Genomic DNA, 17,989 nt, shown 5'->3' with positions numbered 1-17,989 from the left:
ATAATGCAGATTTGTATAATTTAGTTTAGACAATGTACACACTATAAAGCCTGAGTACATGTAACACTGGTAATGGGGTCATTTAGGGTCATCTGCTCTAAATACTGTTGCTCTAGTAAAGGTTAAAAGGCACTGGACTGACACAATCTACCTATGATTAAACAGTAACAGTGTTAATGAGATCAAAACAGTCTGTTGGGCAGCTGAAAGAAAATGGAGACAACTAGACTCACAGCTCACTGTAATGCATACAAAGAAACCATGACTAAAGAATTACTTTTCAATGATTATTACATAAAATGCTTGAAACTCTTCAAATATTATTCTCTACTGTTGATCAGCTACTCAACTGGTAATGTCCTCCACCTCATGTAATGGCCCTACACCTACAGCGTTTCATAAGCAGTAATGTCCTGAACATTATAAATACATCTCTTCTAACTGGCATCTTCTCAGATTACTATAGAAACCCCAACCTAGACAGTAATGCACTGACCAGCTGTAGGCCGACATCCAACCTTCTTCATTAGTAAGATACTGGAAAAGATAGTTTCAGTGCAAATAAGCTCCTTTCTGGAAGAAAACAATATCCCGGAGGAATTTCAGGCAGGCTGTAGAACGTACAACAGAACTGACAATGCTCTCACTAAAACAATCAGTGACCTTGGACTGAACTCTAATGAAGATTAGGTCTCAGTTCTTATCCTCTTAAACTCAAGCTCAATTTGATATTGTCCTGGGCAAGAGCATGAGCCAGGGTGTGAAGAAACACAGCAGACAGCAAGCGGACCATGAGGAAATATTAATTGAATGAGATGAAAAGTATAGGCTTTTTGATTACAATCGCGAACTCTGCCTTCACCCTTATATTTAATGTCCTTATCTGAGAAGACAGTTAAGCTAGCGCTAAAAGTTTCTGATGTGCCAGCTGGTTCACCTCACACTTTAAGGTCGACTGTTAGAGATGTTTATCTGTCAATCTTTAATTTAGTTACAACACAACCTTGAATAATTCCCCTACTTCCCCCTTTTTGTCCATCAGGCAAATAGTATTAGGGTGTCTCCCTTGCCGTGGTCCAAAGGTGCCGTCATCTTAGCAGGATGGCAGGATACTCTTAGAGAGCAGACCATAAAGTAGTGACAGAAAGAAAGAATAATTTAACATTAAGTTGTTAGTTCAAACTTCACTGTAAGGGAAGCTGCCTGTTTGTAGATTTACATCAGAATTTACTTATTTTCAGTCGCATGTAGAAAAGGACAAAAGGAAAGTTTTCTCCTATCTTTCCAGTCCTGCTGCTCCAGGTCAGAGGTAGGTGGGTAAAATATCTGAAAAATAGCCAAATGAAAAATTGACAGAGGGGTTGTATTTCTGTCACAATGTTTACGCACAGTTTGCTACTAGGGACTGTGAAGAAACTCGCCCTGTAGCACCACAGGTTAATGAGTCAAACAGTGATCTGCGTATTGGCAAACTGCTCAGCATATTAGGAGGAGATGCAGCAGACAATCTGCGATGGGGTGCAATATAAATGTGAAGATAAAAAGGTAAGTGGAACATAAACATTCATGCAGTTTCCAAGTGTAAATGGGTTGTAAGGGCAGCATTTAGCATTTGTCTTGATATTAGGTTGGATGCAGCCACACTGTGAGGTAAAAACCTTAGGTATCATTAATGTCAGTGTTTAGAAACTAAAGTAAGAAAATCAGCCATGTTTAGACCACCAAACAGAGAGAATTGCTGCTGTAAAGATTAAAAAAGAAACAGTTCAATGGACTTGTTTGGTCATTTAATGTGTTTTTCTGCTCACTGAAGTTTATAAAGTAACTTGGATACATACAGTAGATGATTGACTGATCAGAAAAGATGTTGGCCTCTTGCAGCACTGTGCTCTGTGGCTACAACCGCTTTTGGTTCACATCCAGCTTCAGTAAATTAAGTTTGCCAGATACTTCTCACGTGATAATGGTGTCTTTTTGATTATGTGCTTACAGTTGCTTTGGTTGTGGAATCTAAAAGAAAATCCTGCTTTTTGGATGGCGAGAGTCCTGAGAGTGGTTGGTGAGTTTTCTGTCTCTGATATCTTACAGACTGAATGATCCTGTCATCAAGTACATATTCGGGAGCTTTTGAATTTTTCCATTCATTCGCAATAACACATTTATAGAGAGACAGCAGTAGAAATAGCTCTCTGTGACGACTGAGTGACTGAGCAACAGCCATAGAGAGAGAGTCAATGTTTAACACAGCTGCTGACATCAGTTTTAACAACCATGCACCACAGCAGAAATCAGTTATCTCTATGATAAAACAAGACCAGGCCATGGGCTATGGAAAGAACTTTGTAATGTTCGCAAAGTCAACATCGGAGTGGCTTTAATTGTCTAATTATTTATCCCAATGCATGAGGACACATGACACTAGGGCAGTACTACTTTATATACACTGGCATTCACAGTGTATATAACCCATCAGAGAGACAAAATGACTACAAACGACGCTGGCTCTTTGTGGTCATTTTGTGCCGATTTACCTCCTCTCTTTGTAGTTTCTTTTCATCTCTCTCTCTCTCTCTCTCTCTCTCTGTCCCTTGTGGTCGTTTTGCATCTCTTTGTGTTCATTTTGTGTCTTTTAACTTAGCTCTATGACTTTCAAACAAGAAACAGTCACTTCCTACGGAAGCTCTTTCAGGAATCCATCCATGGTTGTATGATATGACAGTCAGACTATGCATATACTATGCTGCACAGCATAGATCACAATATAGTATTTAGTCTGTAGAGGTGCACATTGGAACAGAGAGGCGTAGGATAGAGTTATTTATAACTACGTGTGTGTTGTAAAATTATTCCACACACAACCATACATTGCATGAACTTGTTCAATATGTATGTTTGAAATGGAAATGGAAGCATAAGAAAAAACCTTTTTTTCATCTCTTCTACTTTGGTTTGACACACTCTACCCGGAGATTCTTTTCCCAACCCGGGAAACCTAATACTTCTGTTGCCTAGACTCCAGGGCTGAGAAACGATGTCCCAAAGGGGGTGTTCAGCTTACAAGCCCGAGTTTCATTACTTGGCCATATCTTTTTCCCATGGCAGCTCTGTCGTGACCTATATGCTTCTTCAGCACAGTTCACAAAAGCAAACCATGTACACTCAGAGCTGTGCAATTCTCCAGCCACGTGCTGCTGCAATCTAACTTAAACTATTTCATGTTTTTGGCCTGTGTTCATGACGCTGTGGGCGCTCTTTCAAGCAGATATGCAGCTCACATGTTTGTAATATGGCTACCAGGCAGTAGTTTCAACAATATAATCAATGTGAAGCCAAGGGTGAATAAAGCAGCCATTGATCAGAGAAACAGCAGCCTGAGAAGAGGGTTTTGTGCTGATTTTGTGTCACAAGCTGTGTGTATGTGTGTGTCTGTCCACCAGTTGCAGCAAGTTGTTGTTCTTCGTCTAGAATGGCGTTGTTGCTCCATTTAAGAGGAAATTAGCATTCAACATGTTGCTGAGGGATAGCTTCAGCTGGGGTATGCATGTGTCCCCCACAGCTGTTGTAGCAGAGATCGGTTCTGTTGTTACTCTGATCTAAAGACCACCTGATCTGGGTAGGTCCTCTTGGACTTTGGAAGGTATGTTGATGAAGTGGGGGGGGGGGGGGGGGTCCACATGCTCACACAGGGTCAAGGAATGCAGCAGAACAATAGGGCATAGATAAACTGAACGGGCGCTCTTCAGTGGTTTTATGAAGAAAAGATGTTTTCTATCAACACGTGTATCTGGACATTAGTGATTTATATCTTGAGGATCTCTGCTCCTCAGTGACATGGTGAATTCCTCAAGCAATGTTCAAGGTGAGTAACAGGATTTCTTTACCGTAGACTTTGACCGAATTATTGTCCTAATGTCTGACTGCAGTGTTTACATGTACATAGAAGATGAGGGTTCATGCAGTGTCACTATACTTTCTTTTGGATTTTGTTTTTGTTAGATATTATATGTTGATTATGGTAATTGAAAGGGGGAACTCGGGTCATATTGGAAGCAAATGGGTGCTTTGCTGATTGCATCATGTTGGTTTGTCTGTTTTTGCAGTGCTGATTTGAGAGACAACTTTATTTTTTTTTTCAAATTAAATGACCCAAGGTATTGCTGAGAAAGAATTTCTTGTGTTGTCCCCCAGCCTGTGAAGACACATGGCAGGAGAGTACAGTTTTCACCTCCCTACCACGTGGGCCACATCTGGCCTGTGACTGTTTCTCTGCAGACTGCACTTACTCTGCTGTGTTTCAGAGGGGTTTCAATCTTTCCATTACCCAGTCAAGCAGTTATCACATCATTATTTTCATGCTAAGTGATGTTTCTCAGTAAAATTGAGAAAATGGATGCCACTCACTTTAGTGTGAAAATAGAATAGAATTTAAAAATATTTATTTTAATAGTAGGACACGAGAGACTGAAACTTCAGTGCAGAACAGACAGATCATACTATCTGCATCTTCCAGCAGCTCCATAGTTTTCCTTTTTACTCTTACTTTCCATTCTCAGTAGAAGCGCACAAAGTAATGCTGTCTTTCTCTCCTTTTGCCAGCGTTGTTGGTGGTGCGATTGTCTTGTTTGAATGAACTTTACTGCAGTTGACAATGGACAAAATCGTTTGTGGGGTCCATGCTTACTTTCAGTGCTAGTAATCTGTGAGCATAGAAGTTTTTGACCATGCAGAAAGGCCAGTTAAAACATGTAGTGTGAGCTGAAAACCATCTGATTTTCAAGTTTAACAGCTCTCTCATGTGTGATCACCCGCTCGGGTGCGGTTGGGGAAGTGTGCTTTATTGCACCTGTAAGCACACTGAACAATGATATCACAGACGCCTACAGTACACCTGTACATCACTGCAGCAAGAGGAGAGCTTAAACCACTGGAGGAGTCTGTGCAGAGACTTTCACAGCTTGTGATAGAGTGAGTATTTTCCCCTTTTAAAATCTGATTAGACTGCGCACCATTTCCTGAATAAATGTTAATGAAGACAAATCAGTGGCCTATTTATTGTATTACAACCATCCCTGTGGTCTGTGAGCACAAGTTCATTTTCGCAAAATTAATTGAATTTGATTAATTGCTGCCGTAACGCCCTCATTAGTGTAACTGCTGATGTTTAATAAAATGGTGATTATAGCTCGAGTCGACTGCTCAGGTGCCTCTTGTTAAAGTGTTGCCTTGTTTTTCTCAGCAGAGCACAGCTATCAACTGAAACACGTGTGTGTTTTTTTCTTTTTTACACATGTATTTTGATTTGTTCTTCTCTATAAAGTGTGGCTGACATCAGACTGGCATGATGACATTAAAAAGAGAGATGGGGAGAGGGAGGGGCATACTCATCAAAGTTAATAATTTGTCAGTGTTACATAATCATTGGTCAGTGTTAGGGTGACAGTTATGTTGAAGTAACACAGTCGGTAGTCTTCCTGCAAGCACTGGATACACAGCCTGTGCGTGGGTAAGTATCCACACGGTGATACTTCTCACTCAGTCTGGTGAACAATGTGGACACAGAGGGGGTTTTTGCATTTATTTTTAACTTCATCCTCACTGCCATGGAGTGCTGGTATTTTACCAAACAAATTTCTTGGCTGTCAAAAGTGTGCAAACACCTGTTCTTTAGAGTTACTGTTAGTTTCTTACACACACATGATGTGTGCATCAATTTTTGTTATGTGTTGGTCTGTTGTAATGGAAAGCTGGTTGAAAGATTATTTAAAACATTTTTAAACATACTATTGTGTGAGTAAATCAAGCATAATGGCGAATTAACTGTCAACATCACTGCATTTTAAGTATCGGATGAGTGGCTCCTGTTTGCCTTTTTCTTGGCAAGGGACAAAACTAGAGAAAAGTTGTAAAACTGGATGGGTTACTTTAAGCCAGGGTTGTTCAGGATGCTTGGTAGATACAGGAATAAAGTGATATATATCACGCAGGTATAATCACTTAAACCTCTATCTCTGAGTAAAGTGTTAATTATTATAATTAGTACCTACAGCCATATGTAATATTTACCATAGCATTAAGCGGAGGCACAGTATGTTTTCATATGATCATTTATTTATATCTAGTGAAATTATATTGTATCATATAAACTAGTTTATCTTTTGTCTTGATTGTCCAATGATTAATCAATATACATTACATAAGAGTTTGATCTTTTGCAATGCAAAGCTGTGGACTGCAGTGCACTGCTTTGGACATCAGTTTGATTATTTCACTGTGGAGTTGATTTTGTATGAAAATGACAGTATCAGAAAGTAACCTTGATCAAATCTTCATAATGACCTCAACCATTTCACTCAGCCATAGTATGTTTACATACATAATTGAAGAATTGAAGTTATAGATGTAAAAATGTAATTTTAACTGCAGTATTTATGAGCTTCACTAAAGTAACCAACCTACAAAAGCATCAGACGGGAGTAATAGCTAAGATTCAGTTGGTGTCTAGAGTTGTATTGATGTATTGCGTGTTGTCTGTAAAGTGAGTGTCTGCAATTTTCAGTCTTGTGTTTGGAGTTTTATTGGTGGGCTGACCCATGCTGTTTACACGTGAAACACATGGATTGTGCTCCAACGACTTGAACTTGAGTCTTAAAGAGGCTTTTAAAAGTTCAAAGATGGTCAGTTGGATTATGCTGCAGCGTTGACACATTTTGATGCTTTGTTTTGGCTGTGACTCCATGGAGACTGTATTCTCCCCAAAGAGCAAGCTTCAGATTTTTCAAAGCCAGCGTTCAAAACATAGATTTTTCAAGGAATATTCCTTTCAGGCGGTGACTGCAGCGATACAGTGTTTGAGAGTTATGGTGTGCAGATTCCTACACTTGCCTGTTGGAATGATAAATTACATTGAGAGGAATCAATTATTCAATAATTTGTTGAGTTTAACCTACATATGACTTGGAAATAGCCTCAAGATCAATTTGTTTCGATATAGATTTTACTCTGCTCCAGCCTCTGAGTGTGTGGCACAGTGAACAGGTCATATTGTTTTCACTGTGTGAGGCCAGAAACTCTGAGGCCTTTGCATATAGAGGTTATCTTTAAAGCTACATTAGGGTCATGGTCTGATTACAGAGATGATAGATAGGTATCCTAAAATCAATATCCATGCTTCCTGACAGACAGCGAAATCAGCTTTGCTCCATATATTAGTAAAACAACAAGACAGCTTTCTCTTACTCTCTTTTTTACTGCTGCAGGTAGTGATTAGAGCTACAGTCACACCTGTACAACCACTCCACAGGAATTCAAGCTGAAAAGGTTAAATTGACTTTCAAGCACAACCAATCTCTTAGGCAAATTGCGTATTTAGTCCCATTCCTCATAAATACTGAATTTTATACAGGGCTATATACAATATTAAATCAGACCAAAACAGATAAAAAAAAAAGAGACTTCTTCATGTAGCAATTTGAGTTTTCAAGGTCAAGGATTACCTTTCATGCTACTGTATATTGTAGATGATAGAGCTGTAATAATGACTCATTCTTTAATAGGTTTTTGTGTTTTTACTTAACTTTTGTAAGTACTGTAACTGTGGTTTTACAGCAATTTAGGCTGGAAAAAAAGCCTTGAAGCTTTCAATATGTACCATAAAAATGAAAAAATAGTCTGATATGAACTGGAAAGTAAATGGCATTTAGCACTTTACCAACTTCAAAACCCAGATTAGTGATGTGAGTTGACTTTAAAACCAAAGAAGTTGTTAAATTAAATAATTGTGGAAAGGGGGGTTAAATCAGAACTTTTTGATCTGTCTCGTGTCTTCTTATGAATTCACTCCACAGCTGTGGTTTTTAATCCTGCCCCCCAGGATTCAGAGTCCTGCTGGTTTTCATTCTAGTCATTCAATCAAGAGACTCATTTACATTCTGCAAGCCGACTGAATGCTGTTAAATGAAATTATCTGTGTGGTAGGAGAGGAAATCAGCAGTACTACAGTGGAGGACACTGACTGACTTTATGATCTTATCTTCTGTTTGTTTAGGGTATAAAGGGTATAAAGAACTGATTTACAGCTCGAAATACATTTGACAGTTCAATGCCCTGCACCAGCTGTGTTTCGTAGAAGCTCTGCCTATGTTTTTTTCTACAGTCCGGTGTGTCTGAGTGTTACTGTTCTTATAACCACTAGGTGGCAGACTGAGTCTTTCACTCGCTATCTAGTCCACCATTATGGAATCCTATACTGTGGTGCAGTGGAAAATCCAGACCATTGTTTCTTCTCTGTTCTTGAGAAACTGAGTTAAAACCCCCAATGCTTCAAATTGTAGTAAATACACTGCTGGTAAGATTTTACATGTTTGCAAACTGATTTGACTTTGTCGCCTTTGTCACTTGAAGGGTACTTTCACTGGGTAAATCCTAAACTTGTGACCACCTATAATCCTGTGTGTTCTTGTGCTAGTGTCTGTATTGCATGTCAGCACGTAGAGACACTGTCGTTTCCTTTTTCAGCAGATGTTTCATGCAGTCGTTTCCACTTCCCTCTTCTTGTAGTGAAACGTGTCTTGTCTTCATATGGGTGTTTTAGATTTCTGATATGACCTTCTCATTAAAGGTTGAAACTTTAAGATGGACAAACCACAGGATGACAGTCCGGTTGACCACAAGATGACCGACTCCGAGAAGAAGAAGGTTAGTGTGATGGAATCACTGACAACACAACAGCCAAGTGCATATCCGTCTGTCTTTTCAGCTGCCAAATGATGATATCTTTTGTGATGTATAAAGATGTGACAGAGTGACAGTGCTGTCCTGATGGCACTATGTAGGTCACAACTGTCTGACATGCTACTACTACTTTCCTCTTAAGTCATAGATTAACCTGTTCGGATGACAGTAAACTGTATGGACAGAATGTATTTGTGACGACATTGCACTTAAGTAAATATGTGCATGACCTTTGTAGTTTGCACATAACACAGATTTCTGCGCTGTTATTCTAAATCCTGCTGCTGAAACAGGCCCCCTCAGCTGTTTGAATCTGTACTAGAATCATTTCAAAGATTAAAGTAATGAGAAATAAAACCAATAAGGAATAAAACTGTAAAAGACGACTTTTGATCAAATCTGAACTGCACGCCACTCATTTGATCCCATTCCCTCACCACTGGTGCCCATGTAAACATTAGTGTTACAGCTTTGATCTAGATGCCCAGTCAGGTTATTGACAGCAGCCTCCTACTGCTCAACAATTAATCACTCCTCAAAGATAATGTAGTCTGTTGGTTTCTAATCTTTCAAAAGAATGATTCTGGATCACAAGTTCCAGCTGTGCCAACTGAGCAAAGTCCCAGTGGAGTTACTGCCATACAACCTCATCTGTTCACTCACTGCCCCTCTTATGTGACTTATGTTTAATTTTTGCATATCACCGTACTGAAATGATTAAAGATCACTATTTTTTTTAACTTAATGAATCACTCAATGAAGCTGTATTTTGCTTTTGTAGTTACTTTTACTGTATGTTTATAGTAACATGAGATGCCTAGGCCTAGAGGGGCATCCTCCCTAAACTGAGGGGGGCACAGTGCATTCAGAAAGTGTTCAGACCCCTTCAATTCCTCACATTTTGCTATAAAAAAAAATCTCTCCTCAATCTACATTCAATATCCAATAATGACAAAGTGCATATAAAATATGCATAAACTGCTGTCATGTAAGAAATATGTGTGTGACATATTTCCTATCTCTAAAGGGGGCTCAGAGGCGACAAATGTCACAAATATGTTACCTGAAAAGTGAAAAGTATAAGTCGAGACATGAATAAATAATACAGTAAGCTAAATAATTTAGTGGTAATTTGATTGAAAAAAACATTTTTTTCTTTTTTTATCTCCAAACTGTTAATAAATTAAACATGGATTCATTGTGCCTTTTATCTTATGATTGCTGTTTTTATTTGTGCTGTTTTCTTCATTCAAGCTAAACATAAATTGAACATAAATAATGTATCTATTTTACATTTCCCCAACACTGCCTTATTTTTTTCAGTCTTGCTTATATAAAAATGAGAGCTTGTCTAAAATCTGGCCACCACTGTATGCAACAGGCATTTGCCTTCTAGCTAACATATAAACTCATATAAAATGATTGAACATGATCTACGAGCAAGAAGTATTGCAAGTACAGAATTGAAATCACATTTGTCTATATATTTTACTCTAATAATGAATAATCAAAAAGCTTGTAAGAGACATTGGTAGAATAATTTGTAGCATCATTATAAGTCATAAAAGAGTATCTATTTGTGCAGCTGGTTGGTTTCAATTATTAAGATTTCAACATTTAAGCTCTTGTTTAACTGTTTAACTTCTTTAACTTCCTCTTTCTTAACTTGAGAATATGTATCACTTGTTCAGGTAGTAATAAACCATCTATACGGTTAGGGTTAGTGTCACAGTCAAGAAAGAAACTTTTCCTCTCTTAAACCTCTTGACTGGTATGGAGATGATTGAGGGTCACATGCTATAAGAAAAAAAAAATCATGTGGAAATCCATGTGCATGGATTTCTTAACTATGTGCAGTGATTGCAAAACAACTGCTAAAATAAGTATGTGGTTAAGCTCATTGGTGAAGTCATCCATGTGCACAGATTCATAAACTTTAAAGGGAACAAAATATGTATTTTGACATATCTTTGTTTCTTTTATGAAGGTGTGCATGTGAATTATTAAGCTAAACTGCGCACTTGATATATCTTAAGTCAAATTGTACAATAACCAAACAGGAAATGAAAATGCTTCCTCAGTCTCAAAATGTCACCAATGGGCAGTGTATGGCCGTCATTTTTTGTGCAGCACTATGGATTAAATAATATTCAGGATACAGGCCAGGAGGAGTCTGCAAGAACCATTAAAAAGAGTTGTATAGTGTCTAATTTAAAGTCAGCTCTTACTGGCATATTGTTATTCCACTATGTGCAGCCTCTACAGTGTGCATCAGTATGTAGAGACTTTCATTTTTTTTTTTTTTTTACCATGTGACCTTCAAAAGGCAGGAAAGTGACCTTGGCTTCTCATTTGAAGTTGTATCTTAAACAGCGAAAGAGTGATGCTGTCATACTGTACAATAGCATTCTGAAGACATTACTGGGGGAGAGCTCTACTGGGACACATATTAGTGCAAGCCTATTATTATCAGAGAACTACTGCCATGAAATAAAGATATATGGGCAGATTTAACACACCTCCCACATACTCCTACATTCTAGGTGCTTACTTTTAGTGGGTTGCTTCCAACTTTACTAAATGTTCAAAATAAATAAATACACCCTGATACAACAGCTTATCTTGTTTTTAGCCATTTCTTCTAATTTTATATTCAGCTCTGCCCAGCAGTTTTTTTGTTTGAGCCTGCTTATAGCCATAATGGCCCCAGTTCTTTTTCTCTGAAATTTAATTATTCATTGCTGATAGCTGCACTTTCACATGATCACAAACTTTAACAAGTGGAGGGGTTGACACTTTGAATGAATGAACTGTACCTTCTTGTGCCTTGTTCACTATATTTTACCAGTTAAATTCCTGTGTGCAACATAATGAGCTTAGCTGTAGTTTTTGACATTGCCGTCACCTTCTCCTATAGCCTTAGCCCCAGTCCACCATCCTCTCTCTCCTACCTATAACACTAACCCTTCCTCCCTTCCTCCCTGCTGTCTCCTATCCCCATGGGCTGGTGTATCACATGCTGTTTCAGGGAGGTGGGTTCTCATGATTACAGTCCAAATACTGCAAATTTGAAATACAACCTCATCACTTTGTACAAGATATAATTATAATATTTTCAAGTTACAGGAGCAAAATTGCACAATCATAATTTTTAATTATATAAATGTAATATAATGAGACTAAGAGTCTACAGCCATGCTAGTGTCTCTTGAGGCTGTACTTCGGCACAGTGATGGCTTCAACTAAATGCTAATGTCACTGTGCTAAGATGTTCACACTGACACTGATAAAATGCTGATTTTAAATGGGTGTATTGTTTACCATCTTAATTTAGCACGTTAGTGCGCTAACATGGACTAATAAACACAAAATACATAGTACACCTGAGGCTGTGCCATTACTTTTTCATGTATTTTATCATAACTCAAAATATTGAAAAAGACTATTTTGGCCTGATGATGGCTATAGTGGAAAAGTCAGGGCACCATCAACATTATTACAGTTTATCCTCCAGTGGACATGAATGTGTGCATCAAATTTCTGTCCAAAAGTTGTTGAGATATTTCACTTCAGAGCAAAAATGTCAGCCTGCTGGTGGTGCTAAAGGAAAGGTACAGTAAAGGGATCCCAAAAGTCAGTAGGACTCATCCTTGGGAGACCATGAATGTTTGTACAAAATTTCATGGCAATGCAATAGTTGTTGGAATATTACAGTCTGAGCGACATCATCTTCGTATGAATACGTCTAGTTGCAAGAGCTAAGTGATGTTGATTGTTGTGCTGGTCAAAAATTTGGTTAGTCTGTTTAACAACTTGTGCCATAGCAGGATACATAAATACTGACTATATTACCATGGAATGTGGACATTATGCATTTTCATAGTCAGGATTTCCAGTGTTTCTGATCACCTCTTAACCTTTATTATGCCAAAATCTCAATCTGTATACAGGAGACATGCAAATCAAATGGAAATATTGCATAAAACACATTCATGCTCTCCAGAGTATGGACCCCTTTTATCAGTAGTCTGCACAATCTTCTGGCCTAAATGGCATCTTTGCACAAAGCGTATCTCATAATCTAACTGGCACAGTGCCATGAAATCTAAGCATGTTCATCCTCCCAAAAGAGATAACTGGTTGGAATTTTATCACAGCGTGGCCTTTTCTCTTTTGCCAGTTGTAGGACAAACTTTGTGATTTAACTCCCTTGAAGTGGTGAGGCTTGCTGAGTAGCAAAATCTCCACTATGCTTTTTGTTGTGTCTTGCTCTTATGTATTATGCGGTTTAATCAAATGCTATTGAGGTTTTACCCTTTTAGTCTTATTATTATTTATTAGGGTACATCAGCTACCTATTCACAGCATCCTTTTCAATCTAATGATGGGCCTATGTCTTTGCAATTCTATTCACTGTTTTGAAATAATAAGTTGTCTCCTTGGTAACATACAAACATTAACAACGCTTAGTATAGTAGACATTTATAGTATACCGTCCATGCTCCACTACAAGACCTTGTGTAACAGTTGCCTTTATCATTTTCCACCTTTGGTCTGTCTGCTTCCTCTCTCACCACCTATCAAACAGAGCAAGCACACACCAACCTAAACTTGTCACTGTGTTGTCAGTATTTGTTGTTTAAATAGTGACAACATATATGCTGGGGCAAAGTGAAGTGAATGACCCAGTTCCCTGGCCTAGATACCTGGACCTATATGAAACGTCCTCTGCTGAATTCCCTTGGTTTTGGTCTGACCTTAATGTTGATCAACAGCAGTGTGACTGCCACTGACAAGGACTCTAACATGTCTCTGTTTGTATGACCAATATTAATCTGTGTGTTCTGTGCTCTCTCAATAGCAGCCGGTCACAGCCTGTCTGTTCACTGCAGCCTTCTTTGGTGCCCTGGGGTCATCTTTCCTTTACGGCTATAACCTCTCTGTGGTCAACGCTCCTGCTCTGGTGAGTCGAACTGTTTGGCTGTCTTGTAAACCCTCTTGTGGGGAAGTACCACTGATTTCCCATGTCAAAAAATCAATAAACATTCACTTAGCTGCTGCCTCAGAACCAGGTTTAAATAAAGTTATCCTTGACAGAATGGGAATTTAGTGCTGACAGATACTGATTCATCTCCTGTATTCCAAAATGCACACAGTCAGAGTTTGTAGACACTGTCACATTTATGCTGAACCCCAATACAGACTTAGATTACAATAGGTTGATATGTTATTTGACAGGGAACAGTGTGTCTACATTGTTTGCCTACTTCAGTTCTGGTAAAAGCATAGAAAAACACCAGTTCATATATTCTATAATCAGATATAGCTCAATACTTGTAAAACTTTTTGTTCAATAATAGTTTAATCCAACACGCATACAAACACATAAGGGAACTCTGTATCTCAAAAGTGGCATCATAATCACATCCAAGATTTTATTTATTATTATTATTTTTTCAAATACTGAAGCTGCTGGAGTCAGATTAACTGTCCCATTTTTACTGTGACCTTATCTTTAGTTTCAGATGGAGGTAAATGTAATTAAAGTGAATGTGAATGTGTGTTTACTGGGTGGATGTTGTCAGTACAAGGCCTCCTGTTAGATTAAAGAAAAGAGCTGGAAGACAATTATGTGTATTTGACGTTGCTTGGAATAGACTATATGTGTCCACAGTCTGAAAATCATCTTTGACTGGTGAAACTGAAATTGCAATTTTAAAAAGCTTTTATACATTGGTGCAATGGAGTGGTGCCACTTTTGGATGAGGAACACCATTTTGAGAGGTCACACTTCTCATTCTGGCCCTCTCTTTGTTTAGGGGTAATTAGATGCCCCACAGGTCATTTAATTTGTATTCAAACATTGTAACTCTTAGCTCTGCAGTTGCCAATACAAGCACAGCGAATGATGCTGGAAATACAGAAAATAGATTTCAGCTTTCACTGCGTGTAACTGAGCCTCATTCATGCCACTGTTTCTGTCTTAAGCTCAGACTGATACAGTGATATCTTTAGATAATAATAATAATTAAATAATATAAGGGTTCCATAGATATTAGGATGTGATTGTTCAGGCTAAGTTTTTCATTTAAGAACAGCCTTGTTGTATTTTTGAAGTTTGTACATTTTGTTTTGTTTTTATTGTACTTTTTTTTTTTTTTTTTGAAAGCCCTTGAAAACAGTTTCCCCTCACTTGAAGTATTTCTCTAAAACAATGGATCGCCATTACTCAGTGTGCAACAATCAAAGTTAAAGTTTGTAAAAGACAGCTATAGTCCCATTACTTTTCCATTCAGCAAAATGGCCCCAAACTTGGCCGTCCTTTGATCAGGTTGTTCTGAAACTATAAACAGTGTATGAGAGTGATACTACAGTTCGTGATCTAGTAGTGCAATAATGTATCAATGTATGTACACTTTGAGTCAAATGTTGCTCAAAACGGAGTGCTGTACAGAGATGAATGGCATCAGCTTTTCCCCACTCACTTCAAACCAGTGAAAACAAGATGAATCTGAACAATAACCAAAAGTGTTCTAACTTCAGCAGAACGTTTTGTGTTGATGTACGACCCCATCACTCACAGTAAGAAACTGATTGTTTTCAGGTCCTTTAAGTTTTTGTGCATTTTGCCACTTGACCAGTCTCAAGTGGTATAAAGGCATAAAGGCATACAGTGAAATGGTCCCTGTGCAGACTCAAACTGGGGTCATTGCTGCATGGTATGTGTCTCAGACCACTCCTACGGGAAGTTCCCACATTTTCACCCAGTTTGACCCACTCTGGTAAAAGAGTGGACCGAGAATTGGGTTCCTGTTGTCTCAAATGGTTTGCAAGAGGTTTTCAGCAAAAAGAGACACTGTACCAGGATTCTTTCCTGAATATGTGACACTGGAAGGTTTTCCAATTTACTGATTCACCGAAGTATAAATGATGTCGTGTCATGTTTGAGTTAGTGCTACACTGCATTTAATGTGTGCTCTCACAGTAACATGACCTCCTGTACTGAGAGGGAATTATGTGCAAAACACCTTCGGTTATGATGTCAGCTGCTTTCATGTGCTGAATTAGATACATGGACGCAAAAAAGAAAAAAACTTTACAGTTCCTCCTCTTGAACTGTGACAGAGCAATGCGGTCACAGAACAGTGGGCCTGTTCTTTTGATTAGGTCTTGTGTGCGTACGAGTTGAACAAACTAGACAGCACATTGTTAGTCATGATTACTGAGGTGAATTCATTGGGAAAGGTGGTGGTGGGGGTGGGGTAGCTGGATGAAAGGGAAAGAGAGGAACCCTGGCATCTCTCCTTGTGAGTCTAATTGGTAATTGTGAGCTATGCCCCTATTTATGGTGAGGAACAGTAAACAACCAAACAACATTTTCTCATAACTGTAAAGCCCATCATCTACTATTTGTCCTCAATCCATCACCAGCAGCAGCTGAATGACGGAAAAAATATAGATTCACACAAAGTGCCGTCTATTAAAACCCTGCCCCTGGTCAGAATCACACAGAACTAGTGCATGAGTAGCACCTCAGTGCTAATACGTCCCCAGTGACAAACCAAGTCCCCAGTGTCCTCACCAACACCCACTCTTTTCTTTTGGCCCTGCCTTCCTGGCCTTTTATTATCTCTGATAAGGAGCCAATGATCAGCTCTTAATGTACACAATCATTTCTGCTCTGTTGCGCTTGTTGTAGCGGTGCCCATGTGATTTAGGGGATTACTGTGTGTAAACACTGTATGTGAATGACCTCTCAGATGTCCCCCAAATTTCTCAGTAATAACCTACTCACAGAAGGAGCAATTGAAGCTTCACAAAACTGTAATTGCTCGAACTGCCTAATGCCTTAATCACCAGCACTGTTGGGTTTTTAATAAAAATCTTAGCTCTGCATACTCTGATGATCTTGAGTCTACAGTATACTTTTCACAAGAGGCTTTATTAGACACTAAAACAGTCTGGTATTATTTGTGCTTAAAGAGATGACTCCTACACTGCACCATCCACTTGGCAGCTCCTTCTCAAATAGTCAACTCTTTTCTCTGCCGAGATCCTCAAAAACCTGGTCTGAAACACCCTCACAAAACCAATCCTGCAGTAATTTGATCTATGTGCTATCAACACATGTGAATAAGCAAACTTAACAACTTAAAATCTGACATAGAAGGCAATCAACCATAAGGTTTTATGAAGCTTCATGCACAGTACACTTTGGAAGATGAAGCTTAATTGCGAGTTATTGCTCATTAATGCCGTAGCTCCTGTCAAAGTTCCACTGTCTGTGCTTCTGCTGATGCAGTTGATTCTCCAGCTTGTGTATGTTGAGCCATAGCTTGTTGTTTATCCTCCTTCATAGCTTCTGCTCACCAGGAACATGAGCTGATCATTAAGCTAGTGCCGACTCCTCTCCACCGCTGCAGGGGTCCACCACTGCTCCTCCTATTTTTACAAAATTCAAAGCAACAAGCCGCTACCCTCTCTATGTTGTCAACGTCTGTAGAATGTAAAGTTCATTAAGGAACTGACTGTATACTCCCAACCCATCTTCAGATGCAAATGAATGACAGGAAATACAGGTTCACCACAGCAAAAGCAGGCACCACAACCATCTAGCCATTTGGTGCCACTGGTTCACTAAGTACGTTAGTTACTGTTGGTTTCCTGCAGTGATCTGTTTTCTTTAATATCGTGTAAATGAGAAACCTGGTGTCCGTAATCGAAGTTTGGCATTAGAGAAATCTATTTAACCTGGCTGGACTTCTTTTTGGCAAAGCCATTTTCTTGGCCTTGACCAGGTTTCTCATCAGCTTTCTCACATGTTCACATGTGCCTGACTTCATACAGAGAAAGTGTCGCTATGACAGCAGTGAAGTGGGATGAAAAGAAACGATCATTACAAAGAACTGATACATCCTGGTATTCAAAGACCGCAGACCGTTTTATGCATGCTGAATGCACCTAAGCAGATTTAAGGTGGATTGAAATCAGATTGCACAAACCTCTGGAGGTGGTTTGTAGTGGTCATTATTGTGTTATTATTGAGCTGTAGCATATCTACATTATTCCAGGTTACTACGGTACAAATAAGTACATATAAACTGATTTCCTGCATAATCTGTGTAAACTGGTTTTGCATTGATTGTGATGCTGATGGAGGTCAGGAGTAAATATTTGTTTATTAACGTGTCTGATTGCTTTAGCACAGGGAAGAAGACGGTATTATAGATGAACACGGTCCTTACTGAGCTTGTTGTAT

The 17,989-nt window shown here is 38.8% G+C and overlaps 1 protein-coding gene across 5 annotated transcripts in view; it reads left to right on the top strand.

The window, feature by feature from the left end:
* Positions 1-1,466: 1,466 nt before the first annotated feature.
* slc2a9l2 (solute carrier family 2 member 9, like 2) overlaps positions 1,467-17,989 on the top strand; it is a 109,169-nt gene continuing 92,646 nt past the window's right edge. The window contains exons 1-4 of one of the 5 annotated variants that reach the window (XM_071494403.1): positions 1,467-1,545; positions 1,993-2,059; positions 8,618-8,694; positions 13,595-13,693. In XM_071494403.1, coding sequence (XP_071350504.1) covers positions 8,632-8,694; positions 13,595-13,693 — 162 coding nt within the window. In that variant the 5' untranslated portion in view covers positions 1,467-1,545; positions 1,993-2,059; positions 8,618-8,631. Of the gene's footprint in view, positions 1,546-1,992; positions 2,060-4,871; positions 4,966-5,424; positions 5,504-8,617; positions 8,695-13,591; positions 13,694-17,989 lie in introns of those variants that run through there. The other 4 variants (XM_071494400.1, XM_071494401.1, XM_071494402.1 and 1 more) reach the window with 4 other exon arrangements.

The sequence above is a fragment of the Trachinotus anak genome, unplaced genomic scaffold, assembly GCF_046630095.1.
Source record: "Trachinotus anak isolate AG129_WGS33_773 ecotype Australia unplaced genomic scaffold, CSIRO_AGI_Tana_v1 ptg000013l, whole genome shotgun sequence".
Lineage (NCBI taxonomy): Eukaryota > Metazoa > Chordata > Actinopteri > Carangiformes > Carangidae > Trachinotus > Trachinotus anak.
This window is presented reverse-complemented; position numbering and strand designations above follow the sequence as displayed.